The sequence below is a fragment of the Alexandromys fortis genome, unplaced genomic scaffold, assembly GCF_014885135.2.
Source record: "Alexandromys fortis isolate MF-2015 unplaced genomic scaffold, M_Fortis_MF-2015_v1.1 scaffold_310, whole genome shotgun sequence".
In the NCBI taxonomy this organism is placed as follows: domain Eukaryota; kingdom Metazoa; phylum Chordata; class Mammalia; order Rodentia; family Cricetidae; genus Alexandromys; species Alexandromys fortis.
In genome coordinates, this window is record NW_026068202.1 from 624,432 (window position 1) to 643,465 (window position 19,034).

Consider the following 19,034-nt stretch of genomic DNA (forward strand, 5'->3'; position numbering starts at 1 on the left):
TCTCTGAGTTATTAGGAATGTTGAAAGGAATTGATAAGTCATTTTCATTTTACACTTTTATATAATCAGGTAATATGAATATAACAATGTACAATTTGCCTGTCAGAGTGTGTGCTAATTATAGTGGAATATGCACAGAACATTTTTGGCATGAAAGAGGCTGAATAAATAGCTATTTTACTTAAAATAGCTGTGCTCTTATCTCCCTTTGGGTCACAGGTAGCTACAAAAGTTAGTGATAAATATGCCCTCAGGTTTTTAGTGATAAAATAACACATTTCCTGGGAGGTTCCTTAAAATATTTCCTACTATAGGGTATCAAAACATTTGAGGGATATAAGGTTTTTAGTGATAAAATAACACATTTCCTGGGAGGTTCCTTAAAATATTTCCTACTATAGGGTATCAAAACATTTGAGGGATATATGATACCTCCTCCAAAAATTTTTTTTTGCAGAATTGATGTTCAAGACTATTTGGCCAGTTGTTGATGACTTTTCCTAGGTGTACAGGGGCGGTTTATGGGTTTGTCTAGATATGACAGTTATAGCCTGCAAGAAGCAGCTGTTTGTTGGACCAGAGAAGGTGGGAAGCAGGTGATTTAGAAGAATGGTGTGTCCTTTTCAGACTCTGTTGTCTAGGGCTCACCTTGGTGTTTGGTGGTGACCGAAGCAACTCTCCTGAGAAGGATGAAAGAATATTTATGGTTGTTCCTTATATTAATTCAGTGACTACAGTAATGTGTAAGTTAATAACATACCTTCCTTTTTCCACCAAAACTTGCCTTTTCTCTTTTGGGTGATTTTATACCAAGTTGGCAAACAAGGCGCATCTCTTACAGAATGACAGCTGCCAGAAAGTGATGAGTGTCTGCTGAAACGTTTGCTGTCTTCATACCAGCGCTAGCTTTTTGTGGGCACTTAGGAGTCCTTTGGTTGCCCTTAAGTGTTTTAAGTGCCCTAAAAGTGTCCAAATTTAATTTTACCCAAAATACAGATTTGGAGTAGGTGACAGCCTTTGAAGGAGCTATTCATAGCTTGGGAAATTATTGTAATCTAAAGAAGGGCTTTGTAATAATTTTTAGTTATATGTTCAAATAGAAAAATGTTTTGAATTTTCACTGAGGAACTATAAGTGAAAATACCATATTACACGATCTTAAATGTAGAAGTGGCTACAGTTTTCAGATACACAGAACTTTAACGACTTCCCTGTATATGTACTGGCTGGCAGCATCCATTTCTTTACCTTTCCAGCTGCTTGAGAATACTCTGTCTAGTTGCTAGGAGGTTGCCACTGGCCACATTCTGTTTGGAGTAGTAGCGTTAGTGTCAGTTTAGAAGTAGACTATTTGGGAAAGCAGTGTGCTGAATCAGCCACTCCTTAAAATGGAGCAAAGGCCTCTCAAGAAGCTGGTGGAATCCATCAGTAAAACTGTCAAGAGCTGTGAGTACTCAATCTTCAACTGTTTCTACACTGTGATTCGCTGAGACAGATGTTGGTCAGTGGATTAGATAGAAACTTGCTAACTTGCTAGACAGCACAGAGTGCTCTGTGACCATACACTAAATCTAGTTCTTTATATTCGGTCATTTAAAAAAAATAAGAGCCACACATGTAGCACATGTCTTGAATCTCAGTGCTCAGGGAGGCAGAAGCAGGGGGATCTCTGAGGTCAGGTGCTCTAGAGCATGTTCCAGGCCAGCCAGGACTACACAGTGGGACCCTGAGGTGGTGGTGGGTAAGACATGGTCAGGTTTGTAAAGCTCTGCCACACAGGCTGGAGAGCCTGCTTTTGGTCTCTTGGGGCCATAAGAACTGACTCCAGAAAGCTGTCCTGACCTACATTCCACACACAAAATAATAACAAATTACTTCTCAAGTAGATGAGCAAGTGAGCCATTACCATGTACTTAGAAACATGGAAGCCATCAGGTGTCCTGACCCATTTGGGCATGTGGGGAGAGTGTCTTGAAAATACATAAATGCAAAAGAATTACCTGCCAACCAAGTATAGATTTTATTCTGTTCACAATAAGAATTTTTAACTACAAACAATCAATTTGACCAGTTCCAGTGGTTTCTGGTACGAAACTCAGTTACAGATTGCTTTACTTCAGGGATTAATAGAAACACATGAGATGATTTAGTCAGTGAAGTGGGTCAGCAGGTGAACACATTTGCCATGCAAGCTGGACGGCCTGAGTTCCGTTCCTGGAGACGATAGTGGAAAGAACCAGTTCCCAAGCTCTCTGCCCTCCACACGTTTGTATGCAATAACAACTCTTTCGGGTAGGAGTGGCAACATGGCTCAGTGGATAATGGAACTTGATGCTGGGGGATGCGTGCCTGACAGGCAGAGTTTGGTTGCAAAAACCGTGGAAAGTGGGAGGAAAAAAATCCACAAAGTTGTGACCTCCCTCACACATTGTGGCATGTTTGTGTACACACATACACATATAGACCCAAAAAACTTTAAATATAATTTAATGCTCCTGACCAGACATGTTGGTGAGCAACTTTAATCCCAGCACTCGGAAGGCAGAGGCAGGTGGGTCTCTGAGCTCAAACCTAGTCTGATCGACATAGAGAATTTCAGGCTACTGGAGCTACACGGTGCGACCCTGTCTCCAACAAAATGAATAGTGTGATGCTTTCCATGTTACAGTGCTTGCTATACACAGCTTATTAGGTCAGTTTTCTTAATCCTTGCCCTGAAAACTGTGATGCATTCTCCCAAGGGTTTGTTTCTCAGACAGCTACAAATCCTGCATGGTAGTCATTTTCCGTCTAGGCATTGACGTTATGTAACTTCCTTGTTCCTCTGGACTTCAGGTGGGTGGACACAATGTTAATTAAGACTCTTGCAAGCTTGGCTTAGCTTTCCCTATTCAAGTTGGGCTATAAAATTATCCGAATCCCTCAAGCACTACTCCAGATCTCTTTTGTTAACCTCTATCATTTAATTCTTAGTAACCCTTACAGTTTTATAAATTTAGCCAATGAGTACAGTAAACACTGATTATTGCTTCTATATATGCACATGGCACACACCTGGATTCACATACACGCAGGAGTGTGTATTGTGTAAGGGGCAGAGGTGGGTAAACCCTGGTGTCTTGTTCAATCTTGTTTCTGTAGGTTTTGTTTTTTAAGATGGACTAAACTAACCCTGGAAGTCACCAGCTATCTCTGCTTCTCCTGTGCTGGAGAGAAGCCATATACAGTCACTGCTGTACCAGGTCTTTCCATGGATGCTGGGGATTCAAACTCCAGCCCAGACGTCTCCCTTAGTCCATTTACTGCTTTTTAAAAGGAGTGTATTTCATAACATTGAAAAGGAAATTTTGTTTTGTTTTTAAAATCTAAATTCATCCTAATGAAATTATTTTAGATATGTCTGCTACCCATGTGTTTAATTCTTGAAAGCAGTTTCACAGGCAATAATTGAGCCGGGCGGTGGTGGCACACGCCTTTAATCCCAGCACTAGGGAGGCAGAGGCAGGCAGATCTCTGAGTTCGAGACCAGCCTGGTCTACAAGAGCTAGTTCCAGGACAGGCTCCAAAACCACTGAGAAACCCTGTTTTGAAAAAACCAAACCAAAACAAAAAATACAATAATTGATCAGCAAGGATACTGTTTTTAAAATGAAATGAATTGTTGCATTTCTTCCCTTTTTCAAAAGTTTTGACATTGATTTCCAGTTCTGTTCAAAATCCTCGGACGGAATGGTTAAGCATAGCTGTGCTCTCAAGGTCCTATCCTGGCCTGACTAGTTACCTGTTTTATACTTGGATTATAAACAAACCCAGTGGCATGAGAGGTGCTCACAAATGGCGTGAGTCTTCTAACGCCACACACTGGCATCTCTGACGGTGACAGGTTCAGAGCCTTCCCACTGCTCCGCGGGTCTCCCAGACAGCTCTGTTGGCCTTCTGCATCATGCTCACACAGAACAGGCATGGGCAGTTTGGCTTACCTTAGGCTTCTTTAGGAGAACTTGTGTTTTTATTTTCCTTAGTGTACAACGTCCTAGGCCCAGAGGACAGAAGTTTCCTGGGCTTTGGTAGCCCAGTGGTTCTCAATCTCCCTAATGCTGCAACACTAAGACAGTTCCTCATGTTGTGACCCTCAACCATAAAATTATTTCTCTTGCTATTTCATAACTAGCAGATACTGGTATGTATTGTATAAAATTCTGTGAATATTTTTGGAGATAGAGGTTTGCTGAAGGGATCACAATCCACAGGATGAGAACTGCTGGTTTAGAGCTTCTTAGAGGGAATCTTTAAAATTTATGACATAATTTATTATTATTTATATAATAATATGACCAAAGTTCTCTTATAATCAACAGCCACCAAGTGACTCAGACCCTCAGAAAGCTAGTGACCTCACAAAGAAAATTCTTTACAACATAACTGTTGCCATTTTTTTTTAAGATCCATCTAGAAAGCTTTGATTTCTACACTTAATGTACATTATGTCTATTAACTTTGAGCTACTTTCTAGAGTTGCATTGTCCAAAAAGTAGGCACTGGCTATATATGACCATCTGTAAATAATTTAAAATTCCATTTTCTTCCTCTCACTAGCCGCTGTTCAGTGTTCACCTATGCATAGTGACTACCAAGGAGAGCAGCCCAGATGGGAACACTATTGGGCAGGCAGCACTAAAGATGCCCTTCTACTCCCTTTTCAGGGTAATAATTGTCTAGTTTTAGACTAGGCACAAAGGCAGGGAATTACCTCTGAATACTGGTGTCGTGGCTGCAAATTCCATTCTCCTGGGGTTAACAGACTGAATATTAATCTCAGAACAGATTAACATCCTGTTGTCACCTATTTCATTTGTGAAAAGGTGGTTACAAGGCAGGCAGTGGTGGTGCACACCTTTAATCCCAGCTCTCGGGATGCAGAGGCAGAAGGATCTCTGAATTTGAGGCCAGCCTGGGCTACAGATGGGGTAATGAGGACAGATTCCAAACTACACAGAGAACCCAGAAAAGAGGTGACTACATCGTGGTATATGGGGCTCACAGTCTGTAGCCTGTGTACAGACTGAAGTACAGAGGATTGTGGAGTCGGGATGTGTTCTAGGGTGTCTTAAGCATGGACGTGGCCTCTGGTTCAGACCCTAACACCATATCAACAGAGTGGTGGTTCACACCTATATTCCTAACACTTAAGAGGGTACAGACAGGAGGGTCAGAAGTTCAAGGCAGATTTGAAAATCATAGAAGGAGCTACACCATCAGAGATGTACTGCCACCTCGATGAGTCTTTAGAGGAGGCACCCAATCCAAACTGCACTCCAATCTTGATACAACTGTTCTAGTCATTTAATGTTTAGTCTTTGAGTATCTAGAAGTGACTCTCATCCAGCACAGTCTTTGCCTTCACAAGTGCTCCGTTTTAAAGTGGCTGCTGGAAGTGTTTGCTTGCAGACGCTTGGGAACGTTACCATTCTTCTCGACATGGCTAATGATACTCACCTTACATCGCTGTGTTCAGCAGCAAGTTTTGTTTAGTTGTGTGTCTCTAACTTTGAAACCTACATGTTTATCTCTGAAGGTATTTTGTCAGGCCCCTTGCCAAAAGTCAGAGACACTGAGCTGCATCTCTGATCCACTCCTGGCAAAGGGAGGGAAACATTTAATATTTGTCCTTTGGCTCCAAATCTTTGGTTCTTAGTGTTAATGAGTTTTTAATAAAATTAACTCAGACTTACAACAGGGCCACCTCTAGGCGTTTTGAGACAAAATGATATAGCAGTATTACATGGTTGGCATACATATTTCCTAATTAGCTCTGGGGGGAAGGGTTAGAAGCTGCTTTCTCAAGTGAAAAACTAGAACTCTAGGCAGGGGTAGAAAAAGGAATAATACAAGGTAAGCCTGGAAATTTACTGTGTATGGTTCTGAGTGCTGATAATTCTAAGTTATAGGAGAGTGAACAGCCCGCTTTCTGGCTGATAGGCTACTGGCATCTCGTTTGATGGGGCGCCAAACAATCCCTTCAGAAAGGCCCTGCTCCCTATTACTACCACATTGGAGGGTAGGACTTGAACATAGAGTAGGAGGAACAGGCAAACATATATGTGGCCTTGGCTTGAAACCTAAGTACCTGGTTGCAGCAGCCCTTCATCTTAGCATTACTCCATAGTGGAGAAAGACTACACATTCAATCCCGATCAGGAAAACCAAGGAAACACTGAAATTGATCACCCACTGGATCTTAACACTTAACTGGCCCTTTAAAAGGCCATTAGTGGAAAATTTGCTAAAATGCAATTGCAGCCTTTACCACAGTTTATGATGCTGATACTAGAAACTGCAGGAAAAGGACTGATCAATTGTGAAATGGTTTAAAGCTCACTCCAGCTGGGTGTAGCAGGGCACACCTGTCATCCCAGCTCTTGGGAGGCTAAGGTAGGAGAGTCGTGAGCACAAGGCAAAAAATTAAAAAAAAAAAAAAAAACCCATCCTATGTACTCATAGTAAACCCACATCAGAAGAAACTGGAAGCTGTAGTTACTGCCCTTGGCAGCTGCAGCTCCTACATGACCCAACCTGTAAGTTACTATAGTGCATCTGTGGCAATTACCCAACAAAAGCAGTGTATGAAGGGAAGGGTTATCTTGGCTCATGATTTAAATATACAGTCCACCATGATGGGACACCATGGCAGCAAGCATGAGAGGCAGAGACCTGCATCCCCTAGTGCTTGTCCTAGAGGCCTTGTTATCAAACAAAATCTCAGTGCAGTGCTGAGTGGGATATTTCCCTCTGAGTTGTTGCTTAGAGAGTCCCCAGAACAATAGATGTCATTGCCCTTCTGCTAGAACTTGATGTTAAGACTCTGTTGCTGAAGGTCTCACACACTCTGGAGATTTCTAAGAGGACTTAAAGATCAAGTTGTAATAGCTGGATGCTTCCTCCTGCTGGCTAGCTTTCCCAGTGCCTAGGGTGCTCTTGGAGGCTTCTGGGAGAGGAAAGCTATCAACACTCTTACAATAACAACTACCCTGGCAAGATGTGTCCACTGATGCTGTGGTGGCATGAATGTTTTGGAGGTAACAATTTTCTAATTGCAGTCAAGGCCTGCCCCAGGGTTAGGACTGTACCCTTGATCAAGAGCTGGCGGCAGGTAGATCCTAGTACCTAAAGAGGAACCCACTGCTATCACTTTGCAGAAAGGACATGGTTAAACCACTTTCTAAATACTTGTGTTTGCACAGAATTAGTGTTGCTCTTGGTTTTCATCAGAAAAGCTCTATTACAATAGACAACAGATAACATAGAGATTCCTAACTGGTTAAAGAGCCGAAATAAAGACTGATGGATTGATTGCTCATCCCCAAATGGCTGGTCTATACCACCCATTCCAGGCTCAAGGAACGTTGTTGAAGAGGGGGAGACAGGAAGAATAAAGAGCTGGAGGATGGGGAGATGTGTTACAAAAGGAAGACTTCCTTGACATGACATTCCTGCTACACTGATGAGCTCTGCAGTTGTGGTTGCCCACATGTCAAGACGAGCCTGCCAACATTTCATCATGGGAAGGGGAGAGGACAGTTAGTAGTGGCTGGGGGAAGGGATATCATTCTTCAGTAGTATAGCCTACTGCTGCTCTCTGAAGGTAAGCAACCTCCCACACAGCCAGGCAAGTAGCCCTAATTGAACTCAGTGGGGGACACAGAAAAAAGACAGTGGGAAGGGGACTTGGAAAGTTTTCAATGGGGGAGATGAGCATAGTAGCAGGTGAAAAAGACTAAAATTCATTATATACATGTATGAACCTGTCAAAGAATTTAAGAAAAAGTTGCATGCCTGGAGTACAACTTGTAGGCAGCTCAGTCAAGAGAGCCCCTTCCCAGCACTTGTTACCACTTACATGACGCTGGGGAAGAGCACAAGTCTCAGGGGGCTTTCTCAGATTTCAACTGCCTGAACCTTGCTGGTTTCTTTTACTTTGTTGGTTGGAAGGAGCCTACCTCCAGGACTTGAGAGGAAATGGCAATATCACAGTAGGTATTGTCCTTCAATCATAGGCCTATTTTTACTATCTACGATTAGCTGAAACCATCACAAAGATCTCACTGCATTGCTTTGTCTTAACACAGGTGTCATTGTGTAGACATAGCTGGCCTGGAACACACTCTGTATACCTAGTTTGCCTTGAACTCAGAGATCCACCTGCCTCTGCTTCCTGAGCACTGGGATGAAAGGTGCGCACACCACCACCGCTCCAGTCAAGTCTCTAGTTTAAAGGGTGGCTACTTAGACCTCATTTCTCTAAGGAAAATCAAAGTCATGTAGCTGGACACAATAGCACATGCCTGTAACACTAGTATTTGGGAAATTGGGGCCGTAGATCAAGAGTTTCAGGCCAGCCTGGGTTACACTGTGAGACTTTGTATCAAAAAAATAAAAATAAAAGACAGACACACTTGTGACCAGGTAGCAAAATACAAATCGCTGATTTTTCCATTCGAAAATAATTTCAAGACTTTTATGAAAGTGGTTGAAAACTTAAATACAGGTCTGGTTATCGTTTCATATTGTTTGTAATATCTGCCAACACACGAGGACTATCATCGGGGCTCCCACCAGGGGCCGTGTCTGTAGTCCATGCTGCCAGCGGGCACCATGTTGATGAGGTCTACGGTCTGTGCCGCTGCCTGAACCAAGTTCATGATCCAAGCTGCCACTGGCTGTTATGGGCAAGGAAGCTTCTTTTGCGCTGTAGATGATGGCTGCAGAATCACAGCTGAGAATGAGAGACAACGCCATACACCCCAAAAAGTCTAGACAGGAAGCCATTGGAGAGAACCCTTAGAAACTGTGACAAGAAGCGGAAGTGTGTGGCTTCTGATAGGGTAGGGCGGGGAAGGACTTGTCTCTAAGGCTGGCACTGAGAGCTTGATCCTCCTCCAAGTACATGGGCAGCACAAATTGAACTTAGTGTATTTTTTTCCCTTTTCGGGGGGCACAATGCTGGGGGAGGATTGGGAAACAAGTGTGATGGGGTTCATTGTGTGAAATTCCCAAATTAAAAAAAAATTGAGAAAAATAAGCAAAAAATAAACATTTCTGATTAAAAAAAAAAACGAAACAAAAAAACATCTACCAACATGCCCATGGACCGTCTGCCACTCTTAGAACTCAAAAGCCCCGAGTCAGCTGGGTGGTCGCAGCACACTCACTCGGGAGGCAGAGGCAGGCAGATCTCTGAGTTTGAGGTCAGCCTGGTCTACAGAAATAGTTTCAGGACAGCTAGAGTTGTTATACAGAGAAACCCTATCTTGAAAAACCAAACAAACAAACAAGAAAAACCCCGAGTCTTCAAACTGCCGCCTAAGTAAGTGCCTGCTCCTTCAAGACCCTGCTCCAGTGATATTGCCACTTTGAATATCTCATTTCTTAGCACTGTTGACTGAGGTTTTCTGTCCTGCCCAGTCCTGCAACCATTCAGTCCCAAAGAATCACACAGAGGTCTACATTAGTTATAAACTGATTGGCCCATTAGCTAAGGCTTTTTTTTTTAAAGATTTATTTATTATGTATACAACATTCTGTCTCCATGTATGCCCACATGCCAGAAGAGGGCACCAGATCTCATTACAGATGGTTGTGAGCCACCATGTGGTTGCTGGGAATTGAACTCAGGACCTCTGGAAGAGCAGGCAATGCTCTTAACCACTGAGCCATCTCTCCAGCCCCCCCCCTTTTTATTTTTTTATTTTTTTTTTGGTTTTTCAAGACAGGGTTTCTCTGTGGTTTTGGAGCCTGTCCTGGAACTAGCTCTTGTAGACCAGGCTGGTTTCGATCTCATAGAGATCCGCCTGCCTCTGCCTCCCGAGTGCTGGGATTAAAGGCGTGCGCCACCACCGCCTGGCTAGCTCAGGCTTTTTATTTATTAATTCTTATAACTTACATTAGCCCATAATTCTTGTCTGAGTTAGCCACATGGCTTGGTACCTTTTTCCGTGAGGTAGTCACATCTTGCTTCCTCTGTGGCTGGGTCACGACTGCAGACTGCAGAATCCTCTTCCCAGAATTCTCCTGTTCTCATTGCCCGGCCTCTACTTCCTGCCTGGCTACCAGCCAATCAGCATTTTATTAAACAAGTATAAAAAACAAATGTTGAGAGGGTAATACCATTGTCCTACAGCACGGCATCTTCCCTAGTTGATAATCCTTTGGTTTGTGATTTATAATACGTTGTTTGATACTTAACAACTGGTTTAAGAGGAGCTGTCAATCACACTAGGCAAGCTCTACCACTTAGTAGTCACTTACGTATCTCTTAACAGCCTGCAACAGCCTTCAAGGTAGGAGTCACATCTATCAGTTCCCTGGTTCATCGGTGTCCCTTAAGACTTAGGCAATGAATAAAAATAACCATTACATCCTATTTCAGGGCTGCACTGGTACAATATGCTTCTATTAAGAAGCAAGATATCTTAATTTGGTCCATAAAATAAATGTTATTAGGCACCTTTGAAATTGCTTACTGTCTAGATTTTCAGCCACTACCCTAAGAACTACCACATTCTTCAAACCATAGAGAGTCCTGCATGTTGTAAACTATTTACACAGAAATGGTTATTTCTTTCTCCTCACCTTCTTCCACAAACAAGGAAAGAATCAAGAAAAAGCAAAGGAAAACAAAAGTGGCAACCAGCGGTCACTTTCCACTTCAGTCCCTCAAGTCACAGAATCAGACATTCAAGAGATTGAAGAATCTGACATCACCCAGGACGACACTCAGCTGTTACTAGTGAGGGACCAACGAGTCATTAAGTTACCAGTTTAAGATAAGAAATAGAAACGGGGGTTAGAGAGATGTTTGATGTTTAAGAGCACTTGCTGCTCTTGCAGAGGGCCCAGGCTCATTTCACATAGTGGCTTACAACCGTCTGCAACTCCAGTCCCTGAGGATCTAATGCCATCTTCTAGCCTCCAAAGGCACTGCACATATGTGGTACAGATATACATGCCGAGAAGACACCATACACATAAAACCAAAATAAATCAACTTTAATAAGAAATGGAAACAGAGTCCAGATGCTTTAACTCTTGTCCCCAGCCCCAGGCCTAACGCCTGGTTTCTGTCCCAACTGTACATCACCTGTGCATGCCTAAACATCACTTTCTAAGTCTGGAATGAGAGCCACTGTGTGACTATTCCAAATTTCCATTTTGAAGCCTGCAGATCTGGTAGAAGCAAAACACTACAAACCACTCAGTAACAAATTCACATCCTATATGGACGTTTGGTGTCCTAAGAACTAACTAGCTGTGACTGCATTGAATTACTCAGTGATTAACTCTGCATCCTTTTTTGTCTTCTTATTTTACAGTCAAGAAAAGTGAGATTGAATGTCTCATACGCCTTTTCTGCAGCTTGGCGGAAAGGCCCAGTGGAAAGCTTGCTAATGCCAGACTAGACTGCAACACGTTTCGGGGGATCCTACACAACATATTTGGAATGACTGATGATACGTTGATGAATAGGGGTAAGGAGTCACAACAAACTGAAACGAACCAACCCCAAACTGAACCCGTCCACAAGACTGGACTTTCTCTCAGTGCCAAACTAGAAAGGAATAATCCTGGCAGGCGAGTGCTGCACACAGCAGCCAGAGGGAATGTGAGGATGGATTTCAGTACAAACCACGCCCAATTTTGTAGCTCATAGCAGGGAAGTTTTGAGAAATCACTACCACTGAACTAAAGAGTCTAGCGGTATCTTTTAAGGACAAACAACTGAGGGCTTTTAGTCATGAAAGTACACGACAGAGCTGTGGATCCTCAAAGTCCAGGTCACCAATGTGTAAACCATTAACTGGCGTTTTTCATATAAATGTGTCAGTAAAAAAATGACATTTTATATTGGAAATATTTAAAGTCACGTGTCTAAAACACGAAAGTGATTGGTGTACCTAGTTAAGTTCTGTAGCAGATCATTAAAATATACATTTTTGATAAGATTTGACACATGCATATCTGTGAAGCCATTGCCACAAATAAAATCATCAATATACCCCTCCTCTCCAAAGATCAAATAACATTTGAATGTTTTTCTATAGGATACTAACGTTTCATTGATAACTTTAAAAACTGGACGGTCCAGATAGGTCAGCAAGTCTGGCTTCCTGAGCTGCAGTCCCCAGAACCAACCTAAAATGGAAGAGAGCCAGTTCCACAAGGCTTTGCCCTCCACACAAGGCCATGGTACATGTTCGTGCACTCACACGCACACAAGTGAGAAACACATAAGAAATGTTTAACATTAGTAATTTAGTTTGAGACGTGGAAACTACAACAGGTTTCTCACAGCTTTTTATTTTTGATTATTAAACTGTCGCTAATTAGCTCTAGATCTTCTTGCCTTTAGCAACTCCATGAAACACCACAAATGAGGATCATTATTGCTCATTGTGTGGAATGACTATTCTGCTTTAGAAATAAAGAGAAAAACCCACATTACCAATAATTTTGATTCTTTCAAAAGCTAACACCAAAACAGTTCCTCCTTGATTTGTAAGTAAAGTTTTCTATATAAATGGGTATGTGTGCGTGTTATAAAACAATTACAATACACTTACACACTCCTTTTCCTTTCCAGTGTTCTATGTATTTGACAAAGACAGTGATAACTATATAAACGCACAAGAGTGGGTTAAAGGACTGTCAGTGTTTCTCCGAGGAACTTTTGAAGAAAAGATGAAATGTAAGAAACAAGTACTGTCTTAGCGCTGTGCCATCAATCCTGTGCTGCGTGTGTGGGTGCAGTGACAGAACCGGCACCCTAAAAGGGACAAGAGAGTGTTTTCTGGAGCTGGTTAACTAGAGTGACCACAGCTGGGAACATATTCAGGTTTAGCCAATTTGCATATTTGTGACCACAAAGTCATAGATAGATCAAACACTTTAAAATGGGTGGCAGCACTGGGTAGGTGGTCACAGCATAGCAGGGGACTTGTTACAGGCCTCACTGTGACATTCTTAGCTTCTGGGCTGGTGGAAACATTCCAAAGGATTAACCGAATAGTCACCAGGATGGCAGGTCACATTCAGAGGAGAAAATAAAGGCCATTTAAAGTAGCTAAAGATAGTCCAAGGTAACTAGGCTCTAGACTCCAAATATTCCAAAATTACTGGAGTTCTCATTAGTCAGCCTTAGCAGATGGAGCTTCTTCCAGGAATGATTGTTCACAGGTGAATGCTTATAGAACCACACAGATGAAATCAGTGTTCTCTACAGCACCCTTGTGGAAAAGTCTCATGAGGGCCAGCAAGATGGTTCGTCAGGTGAGGGCGCTTGCCACCAGTCAACCTGAACGCACACACAGTAGGAAAGAACCAATTCCTGAAAGTTGTTTGCTGACCTCTATGAGCATAAATGCATGCTTGCATGCATGCATAAATGTAAAAAAAAAAATAGAAGAAAACCCACAAAAGATAAATTGGGAGACCCAGTTGTGACCCATTGCCTTTACTGAGTCTGTCATGCTCAACTGTTACAGCCCAGTTAAGAACAGCCACTAGGGTCCACTGACAAGACTAAGGTTTCTGAGCCTGTGTGAGCTCAGCAGAAAACAGGCCTTGAATGTACGCATGTGTCATTTGGGTGTCATTTGTTGCCTTTTCACTGAAGAAAGTGTGTGCTCCACCATAAGAGAATGAGGATGAAGCTCAACACGCCCTAACAGCCCAGACGTTAATATCCCTCTGGTCTTCATGACTGAGGAGAGGGAAGTGAGAGCAGGCCGAAGAAAATTCTAAATCAAAGGAATGCTGGGCACTGGGACGTGTGCGGATCCGCAGCTCTGCACAGCAATAGCTCTGGTCTGCAACCACCTCAGGGTAATGTCCATGTCCTATGTTTTATTCCTGCTATCGGGATTCCCTGGGATGAATTCTGGAAACAGAATAAAAACTAATTTAGGTACCAGTTTTCAGAGAAACAAACTGCTTACCATGTCCATTTGCTTAAGAAAAGACTACAGAGTTCTTTGTAATGGAGCAAATTTGTGTATCTTTTTGCTCTTTCACTTGAATTGAATTTGGGACACAGAAAGAGAAGATGCCTGGACCATAGAGGGAAGAGTGTGGGCTGCTTTCCCAGAGGACCCAAGGTTGACTCCTAGCACCCATGCTGGCTGGCTCCAGAGGATTCAATACCCTCTTCTGGCCTCTGGCAGGCACCTGCACACACCCAGCACTGTAGAGATAGGAGCAGTGGGCTGTGTTCCTGCCGCCCGGGCTCCCAGCCGCCTGGCTAGCTTATGCCCCGAAATAACAACACAGAAATTGTATTCATTTAAACACTGCTTGGCCCATGAGTTCCAGCCTCTTAATGAGCCAGGCAGTGTTTAAATGAATACAGTTTGTGTGTTGTTATTTCGGGAGTAAAGCTAACCATGCAGGAGCCAGGCGGGACAAAAGCAGGCCTGCCCGCAGCTCCTTCTACACAGCACATACTCACATAAATTTTCTAATAAACGTATTTCTAAGCTAAAAATACATTAACATTTTAGAGCAGTATTTTGAATAACCAAACTTCTCTGCCAATCAACGGTTCTGTGCACTCTGTAGTTCTCACGTTTACTATTTCATGAGGCAGCTCCCACTCTGTCGCGTCTGGGAGTGCAATGTAGTGCCGGGGACTGAATCCAGGGCCTCGCACATTTTAAAGCAAGCAGTCTAACCCATCCCTCACTCCAGCTCAGCCCCTCCAACCAGGTTCTTACACAAGTCTCACCGAGAAGTGAGACGCTGTATTGTAGTTGTGGCACACGATTAAACAACACTAGAGATGGTCTGTCTTCTCTACTCCACTTCCTCAAATGCTTCTGACACACTGTAGGAGAGGCTCACTTGGGGAACACTGTTTTCTACACTGGGTTTCTTCTTAAACTTGTATGTTAGACTGTGGACTGGAGAAGTTTTAATAGATACTCATCTCATCTGACACTCGATTTTCTTCCTGGTTTTTGCCAAAACATTCAGCTACACCACTGAACTCTAAGAAAGCTACTTCACTGCTGCATTCCCAGGACATGGTATAGAAAGCATGGAAGTCCTCCCCAGAGAGAGGCTTGAAGATGAGGTAGATGGGCAGACCCCAGGAGATGAAGACATCCACTGTCTGGGGGAGGGGAGATCCTTTTGTGAGGATGCAGTAAAGTGTGTGCTTAATTTTATAGTCTGTATGCAGAGAATACAAACACGCCATACACGCTTAAATACACATATATAACATACAAATAAAAGCTGGTTAAAAAATCCACCTCATTTATTGCAGCTTGATATACTTTCAAATCCCAAATCCAGGAACCTCTAAAGGGGTATTTAATCCTTTGCAAAGAAATTTGATAAGAAGCACTTTATTATAAAACCTCTGTAATATAGTGGATCAGATCAGTAATTGTATATGTATCATTTATTATCTTATACTGAAATAACTAATGATATCTTATTGGTTCAATTTTTGATTTCTATGTTTTATAAAGTCTGTTTTGAAGTTTATTATTTAACTGGAGATGGTTATATTTCCCGGGAAAAGATTTTTGACATGTTGAAGAACAGTCTCTCCCAGCAGTCCCCCGAAGAAGAAAATGAGGAAGGAATAAGGGAGTTGGTGGAAATAAGCCTGAAGAAAATGGTAAGCACGGGCGAAGCACTGCATTCAAGCCAGTAGCTGTGCAGAGGCATGGCGTGAGCGATGGCTGTTCCTCCAGTGAGTCATTTCCCTATGGACAGTTCTCACTTGATCTGCCTCACGGAAAGTGGGTGCTCGGTACATACGGAATGGTTTGGTGACTACATAATCATTATGCAAAATAAATGTTAGTTTAATTATTTTAAAATATTACTACCAGTAAAACCTTATTAATTTGGGAGGAAGCCAGATTCAACAGATGTAAAATTTTGTGCTTTGTGTCTTCATGATTTCATTCTTTCAATTTATCCAAACCCTCATTTTAGCAAAATAACCACAATAAAAAATATTTGATCCTTACAGAGTGCTTATTACATAGCAGGCCTCTCAGGGTCCTCTATGTATTAATTCATTTTATCCTTAGAACTGCTATCTCTACTTTTCAGATGAGAAAAACTAAAGTAGAGAAATTGTGTAGAATTAAAGCAATAAAACCTTGCAGCGGTGGCTCCTTATTACAGGAATGGTGCTGCTCACTCTGTCCTGAGAAGGACCCAAAACAACAAACTCAGTGATGTTACTCAGAGAGGAAAGGGTGCGTGCCTGCAATCCCAGCACTTATATGTCTGAAAGATTGCAAGTTCCAGACCAGCTGGGGTCACACTTTGAGACTATGTCTCACACACACACACACACACACACACACACACACACACACGCACATGCACACACACGGGGTGGGGGGAGAGAAAGAGAGGTGGACAGGGAGAGACAGACACAGACGGGGAGAAAGATAAGGCATGCTCTTGTAAAATACTAGCGGCTGCTCAGACTGAGTGCAGATGCTAGAGAATCACCTGCAGGAAGTCCCTAAATCCCTTTCTCTCATGGCCACTCACACTGCTCTCTAGATCAGATTCTGAAGTCATGCACAAAAATGAAAACTCACAGACATCTTATCCAATCCAATCTGAAGCAGCAGTCAGGCACTCGAAATTCAAAGAGTTCCCCTGCCCTGGATTCTACACAACATACGTAATCTCTCATAAGCCTTGTCCCTAACACTTCGCTGACGCACACCCCTGCTTTCTACTGTGATTCAAGTGGACAGAACTTTACAGGCCCCCCACACCTTCCAACTTAGCCAGATCTCAGCAGAAGCCTGGAGCCTCCATTCCATGAGTCTAGCCCAGTCTGGACAGTTCACTGTGATAACTCCATGTGCCTTGCCCTTAACGGCTGACCTTTCTACCTAGTGAGCTCCCAAATAAAGCCTTTTGAGAAATAAAATTGTGATGAAATATCTGAGCCACATTTTACTTGTATAATTGCAAAAGGGGCAGTAGTATAATATGGTTCTTCCAATGTTTTGCTATTCCTCAATTCCAGTGTGTTCCTGACAGTGCTGCTAGGAAGACTTGGGTCAGAAGAATAAATCAATGACTTCTATTAAAAATACCCATAGATTTGTGTAAACAATGTCTTCAGCAGTAGGAACTTAATAGTTTTACAGGACAGTCTAGATAATCAGTTTTCTATGGCAAAATTTAAAATGACTTGGATTATTTATCATGACATCACCTTTCTCTCTAGGATCATGACAATGATGGCAAGATCTCTTTTGCAGACTTTGAAAAAGCGGTAAAAAAAGACAGCCTTTTGTTGGAGGCCTTTGGACCATGTCTACCAGAAGCAAAGGTAGTTACAAATACTATACTTAAAGTAGGTGAGAGAAAAAAATTCATTAAAATTATATAACGTGTGTGTGTGTGTGTGTGTGTGTGTGTGTGTGTGTGTGTGTGTGTGTGTAAGGTATGCATGCCATGTGCTGGCCAGTTTTATGCCAACTTGACACAACCTAGAGTCATCTCAAAGAGTGACCTGAGAAGACACCTCTGTAAGATCGGGCTGTAGGACATTTTCTTAATTAGAGATCGATGGGGGATGGTTCAGCCCATTGTGAGGGGTTGTCATCCCTGGGCTGATGATGGTCTTGCGTTTTATAAGAAAGTAGGCTGGGCAAGCCAAAGGAACAAGCTGGTAAGCAGCACTTCTCTCCACGGCCTCTGCATCAGCTCCTGCCTCCAGGAGCTACTACTTTGTTTTGAGTTCCTGTTCTCATTTCCTTCAGTGATGGACTACAGAGGAGTATAAGCCAAATAAACCCTTTTCTCCCCAACTTGCTTTTGATCATGGTGCTTCACTGCAACAATAGTAACCCAATCTAGGACATGCCACAGTGACAACTGTAGGAACCTCTTCTCTCCTGCAGCCATGTGGGTCCCAGAGAATTGAACTCAGGTAGTCAGGTTTCTAAGCAAGTGCCTTTACAAACGCTGCCATCTTGCTGGCCTAGTTAAGGAAAAATCTAAAGAACTAGAAAATAATACATGATAGTCTCTCCCCTTTGTAGCTTCAACCCATTGCCAAATTGTAGACAATTACAAAGTCATCAGCCTCATTCCAGTTTGGGGCTAAAGATATTACCATTTCAGTAATTATAGTTAACAGACTTGGATTTAACTTGCTACCTCTTTGGCCACACAAAGAAAGGAATAAGCATGTGCCATGGAAAGAGAAAGAGGCAGGAGGCATACAACCCCCCCCCCCACACACACACCCCGGAAACATGGAGGGGAGGGAGGGAGAGACTGATGACAGAACACAGCTTAGCAGAAATGGACAGGACTAGGGAGACCATTTAGGATTGAGCAGCCAGACAGTTCTGTTGCAGTGTGGTCTTGTGGTACCTCAACTGCTGTGAACTCATCTTGAAGATGACTCCTGCCTCTTCCTCTTCCTCTTTCCCTGTTTGACAAGGCACAAGCCTATCCCTTTCCCGTCATGGCCACTACTGTGTATGAAGTGGATAACCAAACATTGTTCTCACACTCACAAAACAGACCAGGAATGCACTTAGGAACAGAGAGAACCGACATAACAGCTCCTCCCATGAAGGCCAGAAGAGAAGTTTCTGGACTGCCACACACTAAGCTACATGGAAAATTATCTTCTTAACCATTTTTAGCAGTACAACCCACTCTCCAAACCCGTTTCCTCCTGTGAAGATGCAATTCAGCACCACTGAAGAACTCCTCATCCCCCTCCCCTCACGGTTGCACACTGCATTCATTTACCAGGGTCCTGAGGTAGAGACAACGCTTCCTGTCTGAGCAGCCTGATGCAGACAGCATCTGTTCTTTCCAGCTCTGTTTAGGCTGCTAATAGACTTTTTACCTGAGATTCCAGCACAGCAATCTCTATAACCACCTCTTGTGAATGGAGGACCTAATCCCTCGTTGGCCATTTCCTGTAGCATCATCCAGCCCTGAAAAGCCATACTGGCAGAGCTGACAAC

General features: G+C 42.8%; 1 protein-coding gene across 1 annotated transcript; it reads left to right on the plus strand.

Moving 5' to 3' along the window:
- Positions 1-97: 97 nt before the first annotated feature.
- LOC126493147 (calaxin-like) lies at positions 98-17,445 on the plus strand. Its single transcript, XM_050129972.1, has 5 exons — positions 98-1,446; positions 11,370-11,525; positions 12,638-12,742; positions 15,528-15,679; positions 17,270-17,445. The coding sequence occupies exons 1-5, from the start codon at positions 1,389-1,391 to the stop codon at positions 17,432-17,434; spliced, it is 636 nt and encodes a 211-aa protein (XP_049985929.1). The 5' UTR covers positions 98-1,388; the 3' UTR covers positions 17,435-17,445.
- The last annotated feature ends 1,589 nt before the right edge of the window (positions 17,446-19,034 follow it).